This window comes from Suricata suricatta, chromosome 10 (genome assembly GCF_006229205.1).
Source record: "Suricata suricatta isolate VVHF042 chromosome 10, meerkat_22Aug2017_6uvM2_HiC, whole genome shotgun sequence".
NCBI lineage: Eukaryota > Metazoa > Chordata > Mammalia > Carnivora > Herpestidae > Suricata > Suricata suricatta.
In genome coordinates, this window is record NC_043709.1 from 122,251,082 (window position 1) to 122,275,107 (window position 24,026).

Genomic DNA, 24,026 nt, shown 5'->3' on the forward strand with positions numbered 1-24,026 from the left:
AGCTCCACATGGGGCATGAAGCCCATATATATATATATAAAATAATGCACACATATATAATAATGCACACATGCATTATTAAAATATACACACACATATATATACACACATATTTTAATAATGTATGTGTGCATTAATATATTAAATATATATTAAATATTAAAATATATACCAAGATATGTTAATATATTAAAATATGTGTGTATATATACACACATTTTTTTAATAAGGATAGCTTATACTTGCATTGCATTTATAATAAGCCACTAAGCATTGTTCTAAATGCTTCGTGTGCATTAAGGTGTTTAATCCTCACAGCACCCCAGTGGAGAGGGTTACTATGATACCCATTTAACAGATGACACAGCTGAGGCAGAGAGAAGTTAATTCACTTGTGCAGGGTCTTTCTGGGATCTTAAGTCATTCAGGCTACAGCGTCTGTGTCTTTCATCCTGGCACTGTGGAGGGAAAAGAGAGACGTTTAAGTCAGATTGCATCAAGTTTATAGAACTACACTGTTCTGGAAGTTATCTTGTAAAGAAGTTATTTGGCAATGACACACTGTTTTCCAGAAGACTCTCCAAGCTCAGAACAAGACTTGGACAAGCTGGGGGGTAAGTCCCCTCCTCCTCCTCCCCCACCACCACGGCGGAGCTACCTGCCAGGATCCGGGCTCACTACCACGAGGTCCGGTGATGTGGTCTACACCAGCAGGAAGGAGAACACCACCACTAAGGTCTGATGGGTTCAACTCTAGTGAACTGGTCTCTGAGTTCAAACGATCCCCTTAGACAAGGTTCCCTCTATTCTCATGCAGAACACAGAAAGTAGGAAGGCAGAGGGGAGAACTGATTAAACTAAATGACAGGAAGCCCTACAGATGGGAAAATGTCAGCCATTGTTACTGGAGTGGACCCAGCGCCAACAGCTTTATCCTTACTTGACTTTTAGCTGCAACAATGTGAAATGTGACTCACAAGCTGCTTCTCCAGCAAGGCATCATAAGACTGAAAGTGGAGGGGGAGAAGGGGACGCAAAAGGAAGTCCATCTTACAAAGCTAAGTGAGATTAGCTAACAGCTGTGAGAGTCTGGACAGAAAGACGTTCAATGGGCTTAGGCTTCCACTTAACTTGGCAAGTTTGGTCTTCTGTGTTCAGTGTAAAACACAATTTCCAAGGAGGTGTAGTACGGGCAGGCCTTTCTTAAAGGCACAACGTGGTGAGTTGTTACAATTTTATTAAAAACATGCAACCCTTTCACCAAGTGGCAGCTTGTACAAACACCCAAACTACATGCGTGGGGATATTCAGTCTTTCGACTCAGTTTGCAGAAGTAGGAAGCTGATGCGCCCAACAGTAAGGGAACGTGTGTTCTTGTAACCTGTGCCTCTTTATGCCAGCGCCTGGAGGCGTTAAGCCAGTATCTGTGATTTGATTCTTCCACAGACAAGCAGTGAAGAGGCTGGACCAAGCCCCCAGGCTAGAGCCACTAAATGTCCTACAGAGGAGCCGACTTCCGCCTGGACTCCATCCCCACCGCCAGTCACTACCTCCTCAAAGGATGAGGAGGAAGAAGAAGAAGGAGACAAAATAATGGCAGAACTCCAGGTATGTGGATGAGGTAACTGATTGTGGCTCCTTGCCGCCCTCTCCAGGATGCTCTGGCTGTGTCTCTCACAGACTCATGAGAGGGCCGCCAAGGAGCCTTTGGACCCAGGCCCCACAAGCAGCATCGTCTGGCCTTGGCCACCAGTTCTCCAAGATGGCGCTCTCCTAGGCTCTCGGGGTACTTTGTGACGTGTGTAAGGAATGACTGTTTCCAAAACAGCTCAGGAAGTTTATACAGGAAATCAATTGCAAGTTTTCCTAGCTCTCACCAAGACGATTTACTTCCTTGCTTTTAATAGTGCATTCATTTCAAAAGCAATTAAGACAGGAATCAGAAATATCAGCCATTGTCTTGTCTTCCTAAGGACTGATTAAGACCTCCTTCACGTGGGTCCCCTCCTTTGGTTTTAATACTTAGAATGGCTGCCTGTAGGTCTTCTGCCCTCCACACCAGGTTCCCATTTGGTGTCTGCATCAGCTTTTCAGACACTCTGAAACACGGAACGATTCTGTTTCCCATTTTGTTTGGCCTGTTGGAGAAATGATTATTTATTAGTTTTAGATTTTTATTTTTTAACTAGTTGATACAGTCCATTCATAGGATTAAGGATAGGGTGCAGAAACTATACTCAAAGTTTACCCCACATTCAAATCATGGATATGAATCTGCCTTTTCACCAGAGCCATGAACAATTCCCAGACCAAAGTCTGTTCACAGGATATTTCATTCTGACCCATACATATTGTCGGACTCCCTGCCGTCCCCGCTTCTGGATGGTCAGAGCAGATGGTCAGCTCACACCACTATGGGCTCCAGAACATGCTGCATCTCCTCCAGCGTCCTGGTGGCTTTGTGCTCACGCCACAGGTCCGCATTCTTCACGTGTAACGGGAGACCTTTCAAGCCATGTCATTTCTACCACAGCTGTCCAGCTCTGCTCTCTGTGGCAGTGACGGCCAGAATTGGGCTGTTTGGATTCACAGGGCTGCTGGTTGATTTGTCACAGGGGTGAGCCCTTCTGAGCCTCTCCCAGACTGGCCCAGGACATCCCCTCCACCACTCAGATCATTGACAGGTTTCTAGAACGCTTAAAGAGTGCCACTTATAGGAACTGTAGATTTATATGGTTAGCGATGCATAAAAAGGTTGAAAGGGTTCAGGCGTCTGTCACTCGGCGATCCAGTGAGGACCCTCTGACTGATGACACTGGCATGACAGGGCTGCTTGTTGTTGGGAGACCGGTACCCCTCCTGAGATGTGTGGGCGGATCTGGCTGGGACCATTCTTTGTAGCATTTGCCCCCAAAGCGTGGTTTAAATTGATCATGACCCAGTTTGCTTCAAATGGATGAGAGAGCACTAGGTAATTGTACATCTGTGCGAGGGGAACAGTCGATCCTATTCCAAGAAGCAGAAACTTTTAGGCTCGTGAATAATCCTGCACAAGCCCCCAAAGAGAAGGCATTCATTTGTTGCAGCTGCTTAGAGCTCATGGCTTGAAGATACTTCCCTCCACTGAGGTCCAAATATCTCTGATGCTGTCTTTGAAAGTTTTCAAAGCCTGGGATATTTGGTTTCTTGTTGTGTCATTGGTGGGTAGGTAATACTAGTGATTCAAGTGCTCTAAGCCTAACTTAACCAAAGCCGGAGCCCTCCTTCTGGGGTGGCGACCACACCTGCTGCATCAGAAGGTCAGCCACGTTCGTGGGCTATGGACTTAGATGCCCCCGAGGCAAGACAGGGCAGATGCCACCTCCCGAGTGTGACCGTGGAAGAAGTTTCCTGCTATGTGTTACCAGACGTCAGAAGAAACCAGAAGCTCCAAAATGCAGTGTCAGACAGCCCAGCGGAGACGGCGAGTGGCCTCAGTGGGCATCTTCAGGGCCAGCTGGGACGGGGGCATCTGAGAAACCACAAGGAGGGAGCCAGCAGACTGGCTCCAGGAAGAGGGGCCAGCAGAGCAACAGAAGAGCAGACCAGGGAAGGCCCAAGGCAGTGGCTCCTGTCGTGTTTTAGGGCCCGTGCTGAAACCGTCAACTCGGCGCAGGCCTGGGTTATCCTCCCTGCCCACAGAGTGGTTTCCACAGGACCATACTTGACATTAAGAAAACACTGAGGCAGTTATTTGGGATTTTTCCTCTAAATAACTGGTCTTTAATCCTAGTTGCACATTTGAATTATTTGGGGGCATTTAAAAAAAAAACCAACAACAGGCCTGTGAATTAATTATGAATTAATTATTCTCTGTGTGAGGCCTGGGTAACACAAAACTTTTTAGCTAGGTGACTTGAGTTGAGTTGAGGACCACTGATTTCCAGATGCTTGGGTCCTGGGGTTCTTCATCGTTCCTGCTTTCCTGATGGTCTTGTCACTCCCTCTCTGCCCCATGGACACCGCCTGTGCTTCCCGTTGGTCCGAGAACTGGCCTCCCTCCCCTGGTGCTCACCCAAAGTGGCGTGGGCTCCCAGCGCGAAAACTGACAGTTTTCAAGGGCAGGTCTGGAGGCTCACGCAAAACGGAGGCCACTCAGAACCCCAAGGGCACCTAAGAGCATCACTTTATTCTAAATGCCCTCAAAACACCTTGGAGCATGGGAGTGCCTGCTGCTAGGTTACTACTTTATTCTCTTTTTTAATATGTATTTTGAGACAGAAAGCAGTGCAAGCAGGGGAGGGCAGAGAGAGAGAGGGAGGGAGAATCCCGAGCAGGCTCTACTCCCTCAGCGCATAGCCCAGCATGGGGCTCGAACGCACAGAGCATCAGATCATGAGCCAAAATGAAGAGTTGGACGCTTAACAGACTGAGCCACCTCGGCGCCCCCCATGCTACTACCAATCTAAATGCCCCTCAGAAGCCCTGAGAGTGTGGCTATTCCTGTCCCGGTGTCACTTGTATACAGTGAATTCCGAAGGATGACTTTGATTTTAAGGTGTAAAATTTGCGGTATCTTGTGCCCTTTTTTCTATGACCTCAATAAAGAAGTTGAAAAAAGATTACCCAGAAGAAAGAAAGATAGCTTCTTTTTTAAATTAATTCACATATTCAACTTTTTTAAAACGTCGGAGCAAGAAGCCCTATGAGGTATATAAATCAGGTTCCCTCCATATAGGAAAAAAGGGCATTCTTTTATATATATATATATATATATATATATATATATATATATATATATATATATCCTTTAAATGTTTGTTTATTTTGAGAGAGAGCCAGAGTGCAAGCAGGGGAGGGGCAGCGAGAGGGGGAAGGAGAGAGGATCCCAAGCAGGCTCCAGTGCGGGGCTCAGTCCCACAAGCTGTGAGATCACGACCCGAGCAGAAATCAAGAGTCCGTGGCTTAACTGACCACGGCATCCAGGCGCCCCCACAAAGGGCATTCATGTCAAGGGTTCTGTCCACTTGTCGCGCTGTGGCTGACGGTAAGGAAGGCCTTGCCTCTGGCTCAGAGCTCAGCTTTGCTGGTCTGAGGCCAAACACGACACCAGTTTCCATGGCGCCACCTCCCTGTCCCTGCTGGGAGCTGCTGGCAGTGCTCACCTGGGGTCTCCACAGCCCTGGTCGCCCTCCCTGTCCCTCCATCTGCCTCGCTGCACTAGGATCCCTGTTAACCTCAGTATTTTAATCCCTTAGGCATTCCAGAAGTGTTCCTTTATGGATGTAAATTCAAACAGTCACGCTGAGCAGTCCCGGGCTGACAGTCACGTTAAAGACACTAGGCCGGGGGCCACAGGCCCACCCAAGGAGAAGAAGGTAACGTGGCAGTCACACATTTGCCACACGGTCCAGTGGTCCTTCTTTCCTTGCTCTGACACTAACACCACTCCTGCGTTTGTCCTTCTGCTCCCTCTCTTTTTTTCTCTCACCTGTTTTGTTTTTTTTTAAACTAATGGAGACACAGCTTTAGGTTTAATCAGAGATACACGGCACGGGTTTCCAATGAGTGCTGTGTTCTTGTGTGCAGCGCCCGAAAATCTGTGCAGAACTTAGGCATCCTCTTCCCCTCACGTGATTTTCTATAACTCTAGAGAAAACATGAAAACCACAATCAAGTACATAGCACTTTTCCTAATTTTTAACACGTCTTCTAGATGCAAAGTGACTGTGTTAGAAGGAAATGCAGACTTTAGAGTGTAGGAAGAAAACCCAGGGCAGAGCTCGCTGCCCGCCATCCACAGGTGTATCCTCGTGGACGTGACGCACATGGATTCGCACACACGTTCAAGGATGCCAGACAGAATTTGCGTGAAGTAGGACAAATTCTCAAACTATACTTTGCAAGACAGTAAGTTCAGTACAGGCTCAGTGCTGATGCGCCTCGTGGCCTCCTCATGGCTTCAGGACGGATGTCCAGGCTCTGTGAAACGGAGTTCAGTGTTGTTACATAAGTCCTTTAGGGAAGGGACATTAGCCTGAATCTGTGAACATCAACACGGTTGGGTCTAGAGCTTTCATGGGTCTTGGATATAAAGCCATCTTATCTGAATGAGGCCTCTGTCTAAAGTTCAGGATTAAAAGCTTATCATGACCAACTCAAGTCCTAGCATTTTTCACCAGGAACTTCTATTTCAGAGATGGAAGGTTCTAGATTCCCCTAAAAAAGCAAATCAGCCGTGGTATAGCCTAGTAGCTCCTCCAGGTGGGTACCTCAGTCCCCGTAAAAGAAGGCTGAGTGAGAGAGAGAGAGGAACAGAGGGCTGTTCTAACATAATCCTTCAAGCGATGCCGTGAGGCCCTGCTGAGGAGGCCAGCCTCCCCCTCCGTGCCTCACAGCCCTCACTGAGGCCTCCTGCAAACCACGTCGGCCTCGTAACTGACATATAAAACTGTTACAGGCCAAGGCATGGGGGGTCTGTGTACTCTAGGGGAGGTTATGAGGTCATTGTTGACAAATCTTTTTCATGAAGAGAATGTCCCGTTAATTTGAATTGAACCCATGGCATCCTGTTTGAAATATATTACTCTCTAGGTCTGTGGGATTGCCCGACGGGGCCTTAGTAAAGCCAGCTCACGAAAGGTCCTAGCATATCCTGAGGCACGTGGCATACCCAGGCCAGTGTGCCCGGTTCTGTCTAAACCACTGGGAACTTATTGAAGATCTCTCTAGAGACAACCATTGTCTCATAGAATTTTGCTAATCGGCTAAAAAGTTGCAGGAGATTTCTTGCCCTGCCATTAGAAAGCCAAAGCCTCTTGATTTTATTCATCTTAGTCAGGAGTCCATCAGATCATAAGCAAGGCCATAGTGAGAGCCTTCCAGGACAGAAGTGTTTATATTAGATAATTCTATTCAGTAGATTGGCCTCATAATAGCCATGAGTATCAGACTTCTCCCCCACATTTTTGTCATTATTAACTTCCTCCTGGGCTATTCGTCTACTCTTCTATAAATCAAGTATTTCTTTAAAATTGTCTCCTTAACCACTAGCCTCGTGCTTCACTTGGCTGCAGTTTTTCTATAATGGTGTCTCTGGTTTGGGTAGATTGGCACATGCATTTTGAGCCTGCCCCCCAGTTGTCTGAACAATCCAAGTCTCAGGACCTATAGACAGACATTAAGAGGCTTAACTACCTTTTATGCAGAGTCTCGACCCTCTAAGATAACCTCTAGGATACCATTGTGAGATTACATGACAGTTGTGACCAAGCTACCCTGGATAAAGTTAATGCACTTGCTGTGATGCCTTCATTCTTTTCTCTAGCCCAGTGACAAAAGTAACAGGTCACATGAAACCTACCCTTGACATCTTTATCTTAGTGGCTTTCATCAGAGTGTTCCTGCTACCACATCTGTTTTAAAATGTGTATGTCTCTGGGTGACATTTGAAATACTTTGCAGTGAGTATGGCATGGGCCCTGGCCACTCAGATGCCAGCGCCGACCCCAGGCTCTGGGCCAGAAGCATGTCAGCTGCTCACATGCCATGTCTAGATACACATCAATTCCTTCTCCAATTCAGGGATAAATTCTCACTCAAGTCCTAGCATGCAATGCTAATTCCATGTTTGGGGTTGAGACCTTAGTCTGAAACCTCACTTACTCCTTAAAACCTTGTATTGGATGTGTGAGTTAATAATCCAAATTTAAAATCCCAGAAAAGACATCATGTTGTTCGTCCACACGGGCTGAATTGTTGCACTCATTTGGGGGCCTTACCCGGAGGAGGGGAGGGTGCCCAGGAGGTGTTCAGTGGCCAATACGCCTCGTACGATGTTTCCGTGTGATTAATACTGACTCTGTTGCGTGTGTGTGTTATCCCTTGAATGTGTATGGACATCGTCTCCATTTGTAACAGGGCGGTGGGGTTGCTCTGGGGTGACTTTGGCGGGGCCTAGTCATTGTGCTTTGTCATGTTGTCATTGCTCTAACCAAACAGCCTTCTTGGGAGTGTGTCCCATCCCCCTAGAACCGCCTCTTCTTTTTGGGCTTTGGCAGCAAAAAGAAGGGGCAGCAGTGCCTTGGAAGGGACAGGGCGCCGCTAGTGCTAGTGTCGGGGCAAAGCCCGGGGGAGCCGGTACCCACATGCCTGGAGAGGCCGCGCTTCCCGGTGAAGCTGGGTCCTTCCGTCCTGGATCTTGGCCACAGCCTCAGAAATGGACCTTCGCTCCGTATTTGAGAATATAGAGACTAGAAGCTGACTTACAATGTCAAAGTCACCACTGCAGTCTCCAGTATCTGCCTTGGAGGTGCTTAGAGGACATTTTGCCAGCATTATCATTCTGAATTTGGATTTAACCGCCTTGGGTATTAGTAGTGGTACCCTGACTCAGGATATACTAGGGCCTGAAGTGTTACTGTGTTATTGTGACCCTTGACTTGGCCAAGTCCAAGTGCAAACTGCGAGTACATTGTCAGTCTGTCATTTGACCAGGGAAAAATGATGTTTTTGTTTCATCTCCAAGTACTACACCCAAAGAAGGCAGAGTCCTTACAGGACAAGTTCCAGAAAAGCAGCAGAGCTAGTATTGAATTAACTGGCTGGAAAGGGTGTGAAAACTCCAGGTCTAGTTCCTGGAGGCCCAGAAAAGTGAAGGTAACACGGCTAAGGGGCAGATATGGATTAGAATCAAAACTCTTCTGCCTGCTGCGATGCCGTGCTTTCTCCCACGCCACACTACCCGTTTTCGAGTCTGCTAAGCTCCCAGTCAGATGCTGGAGAGAGAACATGTTGATACAGAGTTGGTCTCTTTATTCTCTTAACTGCTCCCTCACAGACCTTGCAAATCCCTAAAATATTTTGCTCCTTGAGATTTTCGTCGTGTGCAAACATGGGGCATGCTTGGAAGTCGGAGGACAAAGCAAGCCAAGGCGGAGCTATCTAGGCTGTGGACTGGTGTGTGGCACATGTGCTTGGCCCGCAGGTGTTGGAAGTGTGATTAAAAGAATGATTTAGTTATAGTCCACTTTGGGAGGGGGGATGTGGTTTTGTGCAGTAACGTGTCCTACGCTGTTCTACCAGAATTTGGAATTTTTCCACGAAGACGTCCGGAAATCTGACGTCGAATATGAAAACGGCCCCCAAATGGAATCCCCAAAGGTGAGTTTAGCAAATCTGTGTTCCGATTGATACCTTGCAGATTCATTACCCCCTCTCGTGGATCCCGTTCTGATTAATGTGTGTGGTTTCCCTCCTCCGCTTCCCTCTCAGGTTCCTGCAGGGGCTCTCACACCTCTTGACCATCCTAAGTGGGAAATAGCAATGGAGAATAGTCTTTCTGATGCAGCAAGAACATCAGAGTATAAAACAGACATCCCAAAGAAGGAAAGTTCCATATCTAACAAACTTTTGTTTAGAGACAGTAGAAACTATACCCAGAAAAATGTGTCCAACGTCAATCCCAGTTACTCTGGCCTTTGTTCATTAGCTGAAATAAACAAAGGACCCTGGAGCTCAGGACCGCAGTTCCCTGTATCTGACACTGAGAATCAGAAGATGAATTATGGGAAGACAAAGGAGTTGAGACTAGAAAGGCAGGAAAACATGGATAGGTGCGACCTTGCCTCTCCCACTAGGTCAGCTGAATTGAGCATGGGTGATGTCAGAACTCAAGACCAAGAGGTTCACATGACACAGTTCAGCCAGGTTGTTCTAAGACCCAAGGGGGCCCGGCATGCTTGCGTGAACCCCAGTGAGGATGGAGAGTCAACGCCAAGTTCTCCAACTGAAGAAAACGTAACCGCCGACAACATCGCCTTCATGATCACCAAAACCGCCGTCCAGGTGCTCTCCAGCGGGGAGGTCCGTGACATAGTGAACAAACAGGGGGAAGATGTACAGACGGTTAACATTGACGCCAAAAAAGACACAGCGTCCCGACGGGAAGGAGGTGAAAACGAAGAGCCAGTCGTGTGCCTGGACAAGAAGCCAGTCATCATCATTTTTGACGAGCCCATGGACATCCGGTCTGCATATAAGAGACTTTCAACCATATTTGAGGAATGCGATGAGGAATTAGAGAGGATGATGAGAGAGGAAAAGATAGAGGAGGAGGAAGAGGAGGAAAACGGAGACCCTGCACTCCAGAATAACACTTCCCACAAGTTCCATGAGAAGGTTGCGTCCAGCAGCGCTGGGTCGGGGTGGCAGGCTGACGGTAAATTACAGCCACACCGCCTTTCACCAGAGGCCGAACCACGAGGACAGGAAATGAGCAAGAATGAGCTGAGCAAGTTGAGCCAGGCAGATTCCCCAAGTGCAGAAGGCAAGGGTGACATGACTGACGACCAGTTTGAAAGCCCGAAGAAAAAGTTTAAATTCAAATTCCCTAAGAAGCAACTGGCTGCTCTCACCCAGGCAATCCGCACAGGCACCAAGACCGGGAAGAAGACGCTGCAGGTGGTTGTGTACGAGGAGGAGGAGGAGGACGGAGCCCTGAAGCAGCACAAGGAAGCCAAGCGATTTGAAATCACGAGGTCCCAACCTGAAGACGCCCCCAAGAGTATGCTCCGGAGACCAGAGCCGCCCAGTCCAGAGAATACGTCTCTGATGTGTTCCAGAACTGATGAAATCCGAAAAAATACCTACAGGACGCTGGACAGCCTGGAGCAGACCATCAAACAGCTTGAAACCACAATCAGTGAAATGAGTCCAAAAGCCCTGGTGGACGCGTCCTGCTCTCCCAACAGAGATTCTGTTGCAAGCTCACCCCACGTAGCCCAAGAGGCCTCTCCCCGCTCCCCGCTAGTTCTGGATGAAGCCCCCAGTGCCCTAGAGCCCCCCTCGTCCGTACCTTCAGCTTCACGTAAGGTATCTTGGCCTGATGGAAAATGAAAAGACCCAGCTGCTTTCTTACATCTGCCGTAATCACCATTAGCAACAGGTGTCTTGTGATTGACTTGCTTCCTTTCAGGCGGCTCCTTGTGGTTTGTTTGGGTTTTTTTTTTTTTTTTTTTTTTTTTGGTCTGTTCGCCACGATCCCTTTCTCTCACACTCTCCGTCCCCTTCAAAACAACAACAACTAGGTGTCTAACAGCTAATCGATTCTCTTTTTACCTCTGTTGCTGATTGGTGTTGGGTAAACGCAGAGGATGCTGGGTCAGTCATTTGCTATTGAAATGATTGCTCTGATACTCACATTAAAATCCGTTTGATCAGTAGTGGAGCAGGTTCATTCTGTTTGATTCTTCAAATTAACCCCAGTGGTGTCTCCTGATGTCCGTCTCCTTGATCTGTCCTGCATGTAGGGCTGTGGCTTCTCACGTTGAGCTTCTCTGCACAGAGCGGGAGGGCCTCGGTGACAATCCGCTCATGGCCTTCTCCTTCTCTTCCCCTCCCTCTGCTCCCCCCCTCACAGGGCGCCCCTGGGACCCCGCAGACGAGCAGGATGCCAGTCCCCATGAGTTCCAAGAACAGACCCGGAAGCCTGGACAAGCCTGGCAAGCCGTCCAAACTGCAGGACCCCCGCCAATACCGTCAGGTAGTTTTACCTTAAACTCAATTTTGGATGGACACTATTGCAGTTAAGAAGCAAGGCACTGACTTAGTTTATACCAAATATCACGTTTTCTTTGTGAGATGTGGTTTACGTAGACATCCTGGATCTGGGGCATGAAGAAAGTCTAAAAACCTTCGTTAAACTTTTCACCACGCTTTTGCATGCTTGCAATAAAACATCTTTTCCTTTGTGACTCCAAAGTTTAACCGTTAACACAAGGTGCTGGGCCCGTCGGCTTTTCTTTGGTGAATGTAGTGGTCCGTCAGGACACCTTGGGAAACCGAGACACACCTGTCCCCGAGCTGCCCTGGAAGTCACCAGTACTAACTAACGTATATGCTGACTGCATTGCACTAGAGGCACATTAACGTCCATCGAGGTGCCCCAGCCCAGCCCCACCCCCAGCCAGCAATCTCCCAGACGCATGGCCGACCTAGCGCCCGGAAACGGTGGCGGGACGATGTGCCTGTTCTCACCACCACGGATCCTCCTTTCCTCCCGTTCTGTACATCCTCCGCTCTTGTACTTCGGGGTCTCTACCAGGTCCAGTACAGCACAAGACTTAGCTCAGGCCTTAACTGGTTTGGTTTGGTTTGGTTTGGTTTGGTTTGGTTTGGTCTGGTTTCTTTTATTTAGTCATTCTCAGAAGGGCTGTGTTGCCAGACCCTGTGGTTCGATCGTGTTACCAGCTTTCTGACAAACTGTCTCCCGCCATCTTTATTTGCAGGCTAATGGAAGTGCTAAGAAAGCTGGTGGGGACTGTAAGCCTACTTGCCCCTCCTTACCTGCTTCTAAGATTCCAGCCCTTTCTCCCAGCTCTGGGAAAAGCAGTTCTCTGCCCTCTTCTAGTGGTGACGGCTCTAGCTTGCCTGTTCCACCTGCTACTAAACCACCGGTTACTTCTAACCCTCTCAGCCCCCAGACAGGACGGCCTGCTCCCTCTGCCTCCCTCATCCCCTCTGTCTCTAATGGCTCCTTAAAGTTTCAGAGCCCCACTCATACAGGGAAAGGTCACCATCTCTCATTCTCACTGCAGACTCAAAACGGCCGAGCAGCCCCTTCCCCCTCCTCCTCCTCCTCCTCCCCGCCCTCCCCCGCCTCCCCCACTTCACTGAATCAAGGTGCCAAGAGCATCAGGACCATCCACACTCCTGGCCTCACCAGCTACAAGGCACAGAACGGAAGTTCAAGCAAAGCCACCCCGTCCACAGCAAAGGAGACCTCTTAAAGGCCAAATCCTGTTAGGTCCAAGTTGGAGTTACCTTTAAAAAAAACCACACACACCATTTTTTTCCAACAGTCTGCAACAACTGTTTTCCAAAGTGAATGTAACGTACGTACTGTTTGAGGCTTACCGCTAAGTATGTGCTAAATACTGGATTAATAGATGTCAGTAAAGCTTGTTTGTTCTCTTTGTTGCTGTTGTAATTACATAGTGTTTACTGTCTGTATCCAGTACCTGTCAAATGAAGTAAGCATGTGTTCCGAAAAGAGCGGCTGGCAGGAGAGAGGGGCGCGTGCGAGACGGGGAGAAAAACGTATTCAGCATGTAAACCATGTATGACTCCAGAATTTTAGTATGTTTTGTACAAAAATATTTTTCATTACGGAGACTAGACATGAAACAGAGAAATACACAAGCGTGACTATACAAATTATAAAACAGATACCTATAATATTTCCTTTTATTTTGGTGTTATTTAGCTTTATTACAGATTTCTATTTTTGTCAGAATGTCATGGTTCCTTTCAAGATCTTTTTTGCCAAAAACATTTTGATACTATAGCATTGTACATTTGAAAGTAGCGTGCTAGACACAAAGCCAGTGACCTAATATGCGGGCCGACACGAGGCCTCTGTAGAAAGCAGTTTACCAACCCTGTGGCACTGCCGCGAAAACCGTGTATAATAATTTGCAGCCCAAGCAAGCCAGTTTCCTTTGCTTCTCTTTTTTCCTTTCGCTTGTTTCTTTCTCTTAACATATTGGGATTCTCTGGTTGTTTCCTTTCCAGGATCCAAACCCTTCCTTTGTTTCCTGAGACCTGCTAACCCACACGATTGCATTGTGGATTTTAACATGTTCTCTTCTGCACCGTTCCATAAACCGATCGACTTTTGTACATATATAAATAGACATCAGAAATACCGTATGTGGCAGCACAGAGTAGTTTTCCCACACCAAAGTTAATTTTTATGCATGCTTCAAAAATAGATCTTGGGACGGGCAGAAATGGGGGACACCCATACATTTTTAAAAAGCAATGCGTTTGCACAGCTAGAGTGTTTTTGTAAATAAATGTATTTGTACAACACAGTCATGTAATATACAGAACTATAAGTAGAGACTTTGCGAAACTAAATAAAGGGCTGCATGCTTACTATTTTTTGTACCTTGTCACTCGAACTGCTTCCTCGTCAAAGAACAAACAGAACTATTGCCAAGCGAAATGGTTTGGGTTTGGAGGACTTCGAAGGCAACCCTGGGTCCAGAGTGTCCACCTCGTTTGCGAAAGGGGCTCTTCTTACTCCTTTCTCTTTTTAAATTTCCAGTAGAAGTCAAGTAGAAATAAAACATCTTTAGCATTATGTTTTTTTTGAGTTCTCAGTGTCAAAAAATATTGTCGGGCACAAAGACAAATGCTAGCGAACATTACACTGTACCAGTCGGTGAAAGTGACACTAGGATTTAGACTCAACAAGAAGAACAGTCTCAGGAAGCTACTTAATATTATCTTTTGCCTCCAAAATAGTTAACTTGGTCTGAAGTAAAGGGCAAATTAGTATTACCTTAGCGCCTGGTTGTTAGTGCCCATAAGCTTCAAGTTTGCAGATGCCGGGGGGGGGGGGGGGGGGGGGGGGGGGGGGGGGGGGGGGGGGCCTTCATCCCATCTAGTATGTTAGAGCTCCACTTGTGGTAATATCTCGTGGGAACATAAGATGAATCGCGTGTTTCAGGGAGGGCTCCAGAAAGTCATCTTACAGTTTTTAGGTATAAAACGGTCCAACATTTCAATCATGTCCCATGACCACTCAACAACTACCTTATGTTAAAATGCACAGGGTAGGGGCGCCTGGGTGGCTCAGTCAGCTAGGCAGCTGACTTCGGCTCAGGTCATGATCTCACAGTTTGTGAGTTCGAGCCCCGTGTTGGGCTCTGTGCTGACAGGTCGCAGCCTGCCTTGGATTCTGTGTCTCCCTCTCTCTCTCTGTCCCTTCCCTGCTTGTGCCCTGTCTCTGTCTCTCAAAAATAAATAAATGTTAAAAAAAAACATATACAGGGTAGCCAGCCGACTCGTGCCTGTTTATTTGCTCCACTATACGGACACGCTGAGAATTCTTCATAAACAGCTAAACAACAGATGTTGACTTGCGTCTCCAATTAATGGTCAATCGCAGCCGATGTAACGAAGGAGAGAGCATGACCCCCAGGTAAGGAAAGACGCAGCACAGCTGAGACCCGGCAAAGTCCCGCCTGCCTCCTCGGGACACTGAATGGAAACTCCCAGAACTGGAGGAACTGAATCCAGGTGTGTGCGGGCCACCTCTGACCATGCTTAACAGAAGGGCATCCTGATTCCTTCACACTAAAGCGGGCCATGTTAGGATGAGCTGCAAGATTTTCAGATTTTCCGAAACTGCTGTTAGACTCTCACTGCATTAGCTTTTAGGATCATCATTCAACTAACAGATTGTTGCATCTGAAAGGAATATTCTTCAAAATAAACCCTGGGGGCTTCTCAGATCCACACAACCGTACATTAGTCAGTGCTGCTCGCCGGATGTGCAAGCGTGGGCGTATCTTGGGTTCTCCTCTGTGAGTGGAGAATGATAACGGGACCTACCTTAGTGAATTGCTGAGAAGGTTAAATGGGACGTATAGAAAATTCTTAAGACAGAACCAGATACGCACTGCACTGTTAAGGTGAGGGCTGTTGTCCTGATCACTGCTGCACTGATAACCGGACGCCGATCCTGCTCTTCAAAGGCTTACAAGTGGTTTCTGAGAAGTCAGAGTCCAGAGGAGAGGTCTCTCCCGGAGGCAGGGGCGTGTGGCCCTCTCTGGAATAACACAGAACTTTTAATAGTGATGCAACCCTAAAGAGTCTGCTTTTCTGTCAGTGCATGATTGTAACTCCTTCCAAACTAAAAAAAAAAAAAAAAAGATTGGAAATAAAGCCAGGGTCTTAGACTAATGACTGCTAAAGAGTGGTGCTTTTGTGAGGTTGCATCTTCAGGGTCAGGAGAAGGTGCACCCCAAATCACCCTGCCTGGACTCCTCAAATGGCGGGGCAGTTGCTGTCCATCCCTGAGCGGAGCACCTGGGGCAAGACCTGTGAAGAGAAGCAGACACATCCACTAGGCTCCCAGAACAGCTTCGCCATTTCTGTCCCCCAGACGGTGTCCCAAGTGCCCCCTTCTGCCATTCAGACTACCTTCTTCCCCTCTCCATGGCTCTGAAAATGCATAAGCATTTGAAAGCAATCCAAGGAATGATTTTTGGAGAGAGTGGAGGACGGAAGACTGCTTCAACTAAAAATTGAAAAGGTGATATCGCAGAAGCAACCAAGTGACGTTGGGGAAACGCACCATGGACCACAGGCACCTGGGCACTGCGATCCATGCTCCTGAGAAGGTCATGTCCAAAAAAAATCATAAAGTGATTACACAAGCACTTTTGAGGAGAGAACCCTAGATCTGCCAGGGCTCATGGCCGTGCAGCCGGAAACAAACGCTCATCCTGATGACTTGGAGGCAAGAAGGTCAAGTTATGCTTGACACACTCCACCTAGACACAGAGGAGCACGTACCGCAGACTTCCACAAAACGCTCCATCGACAGAGGAGTCCTTAATCCTTGTGTCTGAACGTATCAACAGTAACTGCCCTCTGTTGCCTGTTACGGGCAGGTATCATGCTAAGTGTCTGTGTTGATCGCCTTTTAATCCTCACAAAAACCTTGTGGAAAAAATCACTGCCATTACCCCTTCCCCATAGTGCTGTAGGAAACATGGTCTGAGTGACAGATAAAAAGTACAGGAGGCAAACGCACATCTTGGATGAGGAGGATGAGGTGAAGGCCCTTGATCGTTCTGCTTGGGAATGGGGGGGTTGGGGGCTGAAGGGGGCAAGGGCTGTCCCTGAAAGGAGTGGACTGGCAGTGTTTCATTTCTGGACCAAATGAAAGTGCATCTTTTTTTTTAATTTTTTTTTTACATTTATTTAATTTTTGAAAGAGACAGACAGAGCGTGAACAGGGGAGGGGCAGAGATAGAAAGAGACATAGAATCTGAAGCAGGCTCCAGGCTCTGAGCTAGCAGTCTGCACAGAGCCCGACACGGGGCTCAAACCCACGAACCGTAAGATCATGACATGAGCCTAAGTCGGACGCTCAACCAACTGAGCCACCCAGGTGCCCCGAAAGTACATCTTTCAAAATAATTCGTTCATTTTGGGATTATCGCTAATTTTGGCCGCCTCACCTTCAAAAATGGACGGGTAGAGGAGCATTCCGTTCATGGGGGTAACATTCTCATCCAGCATCGGCTGGAAAGCCGGTGAAGCTGGGTCATCACCTGGAATCACCAACTCCTTTTCCCCCTAGCAAGCGAACTCAAACCGCCTGCGAAGGAAAGGAAATAAACACACCAGCCAGAAAGGCCCCGCCCGGATCACGCTCACACAAGCCACGCCCCCATCCGGCCTCCGCTCCGCTAGGCCACGCCTCCCCCCTCCCGCAATCTTCTATCCGGATCACCTTCCTCAGTCGTGGGGGTAAACGGTTTCCAAGCAGCCCCTCAAAGGTATTTCTGAGGGTCCTGCTTCCCGACACCTCCCAGGCACGGGACCTGTGAGTGGGCGTCTCAGCCCCTCCGAGAGGCTTTGAAATGCGAGGACAAGGGTCTCAGTCTTCTCAGATCCTGTGTTCTCTTTTAAATTACAAACGTTTTGTAGCAAATAAAATTCTTGTTGATGAACTACTCCCATAGTTTCGAAAGGTAAGCAGAGCACACGCCTTGAGGGTCATGTAACGAAGCCATCACATGCCCACACCACTGAGCAGAGCACGGCGACAAGTGCGCACGCTCCACCTAGAGACACAAACCCCGTGAAGGTTGTTTGTTGATGTGACTTTTCCCAAATCGTGAACGGCTCCGTCTGAAGCTTCAAAGAAAGCCAAGTATGATGCCCTCTCATTTTACACCTTCTTGGGGGAAAGAAACAATTTTCTTTGCATATGTCCAAGAACGCCTAAAAGCTTATTTTTAAAGCGGAATTGGCCTGCAGGTGCAGATCATCGTGAACAGGTTTTCACTCACATGAGTGTTGGGGGTGGGGGGACATTACCAGGTCCCGCTGCAGGGGCCGGCTGCTGGTAGACCGCTGCGGGACGCTGGCATCCCCGCCCGCCCCCGCACCATGCCAGTTTTGCCTCCTCACTGTGACAGCTACCGAGCTCTCCACAAATCCCTGCACTTGTCTCTAAAGAGCAGAATCCCTTTGAGAATCCCTGGCACACAACACCGAACACACACATCTTTGTTGAGAATGTCAAGGCCAACCCGGAAGGCGGGAGGATCTAGGTGCGTGACATTAAGGGCAAAAGAAACCCAATCTCTAAGTATTTCGTTTAAGGAGGAAAGAGGGGCACCTTTGTGGCTTAGGTGGTTAAGCATCTGACTCTGGATTTCTGCTCAGGGCATGATCTCCTGGTTTTTGAGTTTGAGCCCTGAGTCAGGCTGTGCACTGACAGTGCAGAGCCTGCCTGGGATTCTCTCTCTCCCTCTCTCTATCTCTGCTCCTCCCCAAATTGTGCACTCTCTATCTCTAAAATTTAATAAACGTGAAAAAAAAAAAGGCGGAAAGGGACGGGAAATCCTGAGCAGATGGGTGGGAACTGTTGAAGCTCCGGGAATCGCAAGGTGCTGGATTCTTTAGAACGAGGGCTCTACCCTGCCGCAGGCACAGCCTCCTTTCTGACCAATGGGAAAGGGTGGGGATACGGAGATGACCAGCGGGGCACACCCCAGTAGTGGAAGAACCCAAGAAAGACAGCTCTTGCATTTGGGATAAATGCAGATTCGTGACTCAGGTTCTCAAACTTGGCCGCACCTGTGATCATACGGGAAGCTGAGAAAATGCCGAGGCCTGGGCCGAGCCCTCAGACATTCTAGATGAAGGGAACAGAGGCCCCACCGATGCACGGGACTACCAGACCTTTCCGGGTGATGGGAAGCCAGACCTGGGAACCACGGTCTTGCACTAGGAAAGCAGGGGCCTCAAAAGTAATGAGAAGATGGTGTGTATTATTTTTCTTTAGTTTATTTATTTTGAGAGAGAGGGAGAGTGCCCACGGGAGGAGCAGAGAGAGGAAGAGAGTCCCAAGCACGCTCTTCACAGTCACTAACTGTGAGCTCATGACCTGAGTCGAAATCAAGAATCAGACACTTAACTGACTGAGCCACCCACGAGCCCTGAAGATGGTGTATCTTAAAAACAAAAGGCGACTATTAGCCCCATAGCAGAAGATTCAGACTCCAAAAATATTTTATTTTTTCAAATGTTCCAACTGGGTTTGTTTTTTTGTTTTTAAGAGACAGAGAGAAAGAGAGCAGGAGCAGGGGAGGGTCAGAGAGAGGAGACACAGAATCTGAAACAGGCTCCAGGCTCTGAGCTGTCAGCACAGAGCCTGACTTTGGTCTCAAACCCATGAACCGCGAAATCATGACCTGAGCCGAAGTTGGACGTCCAACGAAGACTGAGCCACCCAGGCGACCTGCCCCCCGCCCCCGCCCCCGCCAACCATATAAAAATAAAAATAGTTGTGACAGAGTGACACTGTTTCTCCCCCCCAGATGATGGTGTCACCCGGTGCATCTGAAGCTTTTCTTATGTTTTGACCCTTCTGGTGCTGCCGGGGTCACCCAACACTGGCTACGCTTAGGGCTTGGTTCCGGTAACTAATAATCATTACAATATTTAAGTACCTTTAAGGTTGGAGTAAATTAAGGATCCAAGAACGTACAGGTGTAACTCCTCCCGGAGTCTCCAGACGCGCTGGGGGTCTTCACAATGGTTCCCCATAGTCGGTTACAGGAGACGTTTCATTCAGGTGCCCTCTGACGCTTGTGACAGAGGTCCCACTGGATGGCGAATACCAAGCTGGTGATGTGTTTCAAATGGTGCATCTAGGTCTCTGTGTGAAATATTATGAGCGTATACAGCAAAAAAAAAAAAAAAAAGCAAAGAGGTGCAGAAATACTCCTTTTGGGGGAGGGGCCGCGGGGAGGAGGGCAGCCCGAGTAGATGTGAAGACTATTCGGGTGATAACGGGGCAGAGCATCTAGAAGCCCACGGGGAGCGGAGGGGGCCAGGCAGGAGAAGCCCATCTCTGCCTTCAACCCGCGTCCAGTGAGAAGGTCAGAGGGTGGTGTGTGGGCTCCCAGATTCGGGTTAGAAAAGTAAGCAGAGCCCAAACCACAAGGTCCTTCTCCCCTCCAGGAGCCCTTAGTTCATGTCTCACAGGTGACCCAGGGCCCTTCCCCAGCTCCCAGAAGACCCTCTGCAGGGCCCTGTCTCGGGCTTCACCCCCATGAGGACTCCGGCACCAAGCCCACCTGCTTCCGCTCCCACCGCGTCCTGCAGTGGCTCCCTCTAGTGACGCCAACGCCATTTTTCAGTCCCATCTCTGGCTTTATTCCAAGGATTTACCTACAAATATTCCACATGAAACAAATGAGATTAAGAGTCCCTTTTCTACAGATACAGGGCAGTGGGGACCAATCCCACACCCTGACCGGCCAGCCCACCTCTGCGGGGCAGAAGGAGCACAGGGGATCAGACTCTGGGGAGTGACAGGCCTGTGGTCCAGCATGCAATGCTTCCCTGTAGCCGACCTCCTTAATCATACTCTGAGCTCACGCTGGAACGGGTTCGAGTCCAGCCCCTCAGGCTGATTAGACCCAGGATTCTAGACAGACCTTCCTTAGATCTGTGAGGAAGGCAAGGCTCGTCTTTGACCCACTCGGTCTCCTTTCTTGGGTGTCTGTCCCCACTTGGTTTTGTAGGCGTTGGTCCGCACGCACCAGTGCGGAGTCTGGGGCCTCAGCGCCTCTGGTCTCCACGTTTCTGGTCTCCTCTCTGGCAGAAAGGGCCTGCCAGGCACCGGCTCTGCTCTATCTCCTATACCTTGAGAAGTGGGGTGTTTTTTTGGCCCAACATCTAGAAGAAACCAAGCCAAGAGGGCACAGTTTACTCCCCAGAAAGCGTTCACTCGCCTGGAGATGGAGTCAGGGAAAGAAACGTTCAGGAGCAAACAGATCATTGTGCAGAGACGGCAGGCAGACGCTCTTCCTTTCCACAGAGAACAGAACGCCCAGTGGGCAGGTCTCACAGCCCTTCCACGTCCTGGTGAAAGAAGTTTCTTTCACTGAGCGACTCCAGACAAAGAGGCCATGCCCGTCTTTGCCCTTCTGCCACTTCTGACTAAAATTCCTTACAGAGACACTCCAAGGTGAAGGGAGACGCTCCCGCCCTACAGGATCTGGCTGCTCTGGGTCCGCTCCATCCCTCCTACCCCAGCCCCCCGCCCCGCCACTCCCCTGTTTCTGCTGCCCTGCTGTCCGCTCTCAGGCTCAGAACTGAGCCACTAGTTCTCCTCTGCCTGGAATATTCTCTCCCGGGAAGCCGGATCAGGGCCCCTGCCATGAGCACCCTCTCCTTCATAGTACTTACAGGGGTCAGAAGTAGACGTGGTGTGAGCCGGAGGAATGCGTGTCCGCGGGGCCCACAGCAGGACCTGCTGAACCCCACGAAGGGTCCCCCCCCCACCCCGCCCGTGGAGACACAGGCTCGCCCAGGGCCAGGACGCACCGTCTTGGGAAATTACTGTTCACTTGCCGCCACCTTCTGGTCATTTCTGGAACTTCCTCTGAGAGACCCAAGTCCTCTGCTTCTCCCAGTATCTCTCAACCGTCTTCATCTGTTTGGGCCACAGTTGTGCAAATAAATGCACGACCCACCAGCGGTATGCAGCCACAGCCCTGGATGAAGGTGTGAGGTAGGAGGCCTTTGTCTACACCTCAGAGTCTCTCTTTCTGAACCACTCACTACCTCTCATTACTCCTCTTGTTGGGGAAGGTGATGATAAACTAAGGAAGGAGAAAATTAACATTTTCTTGGAAGCACTGCACGGCCAGAGGAAGAGGGCCACGTGTGAGGCACGTGGCCAGCACCCAGGAGCCGACTCCCAAGCATCATGGGACCGATCCCCCAACGCGATGGTGTGTTTGGAGGCAGGGCCTGTGAGAGATAATGAAGATTAGATGAGGTCAGGAGGGTGAGGCCTCAAATGTACCCCTGAACGTATCCCTATGTCATGTCCACCTCTTCTCATTGGCAGATCATTCCAGGTACATTGAAATAAAATCCAGACTCTGTAGGAGGGCCTGCGGGGCTCCGCTGTGTGGCTCCGGACAACGTCCCCAGCTCCCCCTCCTGCTACCCCAGACCCCCATTGTGCTTGGTGCATGAAGGCAAAGACCCGTGCCTATCGGTCACTCTCAGCTCGGCAACATTTATTGGGTCCCAAAGCCATAGGAGGACACTGGGGGAGGGGCGTGGAATCTCCCATCTGTAACTAGGCATCGCGTGCTCCCAAAAAAGGAGGGGACATTCTGCCTTGACGTCACTCTGAGGGCTGCGGTCGGTGCCTCAGGGGTTCTCAATGAGAGGCCGTTTTGCCCCCAGGGACATGCAGAGACTTCTGGAGACACTTTGGGTTCTCACTACCGGGGGTAGTGGGGATGCTGCAGCGTCCGGTGGAGGTCAGGGGCGCACTGGGCAGCCCCCCACAGCAAAGGCTGGCCCAGCCCCTTGTCAGCAGCGCCAAGGCCGAGAAGGCCAGCCTCACCCCTGCACTCCCCTTGGTCGGGGACTTATGTCTGTCTCACAGCTGAGCTCCCCAGGCGGACGGGGGCTGGGCCCACGGAAGATGCCAGTGAGAGAGTAGCTAGTATCCCATTTTATACCCAATGCCGTTCCGTGGGAGGGAAACCCCTACGTGGGCGGCGTGACCGGGACTCCGGGTGGCTTCTGGTGGCGGACGAAATTGGTGCCTGCCCCTCCGGATGTGCGCCTGCCCTCCTTCCTCTGGCTCTCACATTTCTCCTTTCTCACCATTTAGCCTCTTCAAACTCTTGCCCAGTAAAAACTATCTTGCAGGGAGCAAGGAGGCCGAGAAATTCCTCCGATGCCACAGGGGCAAGTCGGGCGAGTCCCCGCCCAGCAGGGGAGCACCAGGCGAGGTGAACTTGGAGCTAGAAAACCTCCTAGGCCTGGGGAGGCCCGCGCTTGCGAGGCTGAGGGAACGAGGAGAAGCTCTACCTCGAAGCTCCACCAGGTGGCGCTGCGCCCCTCTGCGGGGAGATTAGCGGCTGCCTGGGGACAAAAGAGTTGGTCGGGGTTTTGTTCTTGTTGTTTTGTTGCTGTTTGCAGGATTTTTTTTTAATTTAATTTTTATTTAAACTTCAGTTAACATACAGTGCAATATTGGTTTCAGGAGCGAATTCAGTGATTCATCACCTACATAAAACAGCCATTGCTCAGCATAACTAGTCCCCAAAGAGGGAGAGTCTTTGGAACCTCTGGCCTCCCTCACCAACCGGGGTGTCCTGTGACCTGCTCTTCTGAGTCATGTGTGGCTGGGATTTGAGGGGCAGGTGGCCTGAGAATATTCCCTTAGCAGCAGGGCAGAGGCTGAAGGCGGCACTGAGCCCTGAGGGACAGGTCGCCTCCTACTCGGGAGGGGTGTGGGGGAAGGGGAGAGAGGAAGGAAGCAGATGCGCCCAGGGAAGCCGGGGGTCACTGGAGCCCCAGGAAAAGAGAAATGGAGATGTATCCCGGACGCTGCCGTCATTCCTGGCAGCTTTTGAGGCCAGTTGCCAACTTCCGAGGCATCATCGACTTTTTTCTTGAATAACCGAGGGGTGTTCATTTCTGACTACAACATGCTGTATCCCAGCATGCTCTGAGGGCCCCTAGGAAGTCCTGACCCCGGTGCGAGCTGCACACCTGTGAGCTCCGTGCATGACTTCCAGAGCCACGTTCCCTGAAAGTGAGGGGTCACCTAGAAGAGAAACCTCTCTTCTCGGGGTGACCTGGGCTCCTGAGATGCTGTAGGAGCCCCAAGATCCAGAAGCTGTGCTCCATGGAGAGGGGCAGGGAGGAGCCCCTCACAGGGGAGCTGTCGTCTGAGCCGAGTCTTGATGGCTGAGCGGGAAGTAATGAGGCAAAGAGGTGGATAACGCGTCACATGCTACATGTGTGGCCGCAGGGCGCCGGGCGGTCGGCCATCTTGGGATGACCGGTAGGTGGGGGCGGGGAGCAGCCTGTGAGGTGCAAGGGGAGACTGGCTCCTGGCTCCGTGCTCAGGGGTTTGGTCTCCTGGTTAGTCCATCTCAACCAGCCTCTAATTACTCCGGCTCTTTGCC

The 24,026-nt window shown here is 49.7% G+C and overlaps 1 protein-coding gene and 1 long non-coding RNA gene across 16 annotated transcripts in view; one reads left to right on the top strand and one right to left on the bottom strand.

The window, feature by feature from the left end:
• The window catches only part of KIAA1217 (KIAA1217 ortholog), a 426,188-nt gene extending 412,263 nt beyond the window's left edge, over positions 1–13,925 (top strand). For 7 of the 15 annotated variants that reach the window (XM_029953665.1, XM_029953660.1, XM_029953657.1 and 4 more), the window contains 7 exons: positions 573–736; positions 1,447–1,608; positions 5,238–5,357; positions 9,064–9,141; positions 9,253–10,851; positions 11,399–11,521; positions 12,267–13,925. In XM_029953665.1, the coding sequence (XP_029809525.1) occupies positions 573–736; positions 1,447–1,608; positions 5,238–5,357; positions 9,064–9,141; positions 9,253–10,851; positions 11,399–11,521; positions 12,267–12,767 (2,747 nt within the window). In that variant the 3' untranslated portion in view covers positions 12,768–13,925. The remainder of the gene's footprint in view (positions 1–572; positions 737–1,446; positions 1,609–5,237; positions 5,358–9,063; positions 9,142–9,252; positions 10,852–11,398; positions 11,522–12,266) is intronic. The other 8 variants (XM_029953664.1, XM_029953659.1, XM_029953661.1 and 5 more) reach the window with 5 other exon arrangements.
• Positions 13,926–15,455: 1,530 nt separating this feature from the next.
• LOC115303768 lies at positions 15,456–17,205 on the bottom strand. The gene is made up of 3 exons (XR_003914231.1): positions 17,019–17,205; positions 15,803–15,870; positions 15,456–15,598 (listed from the first exon to the last, which is right to left on the bottom strand). It is a non-coding gene; the product is annotated as an uncharacterized LOC115303768 (long non-coding RNA).
• Positions 17,206–24,026: the final 6,821 nt, after the last annotated feature.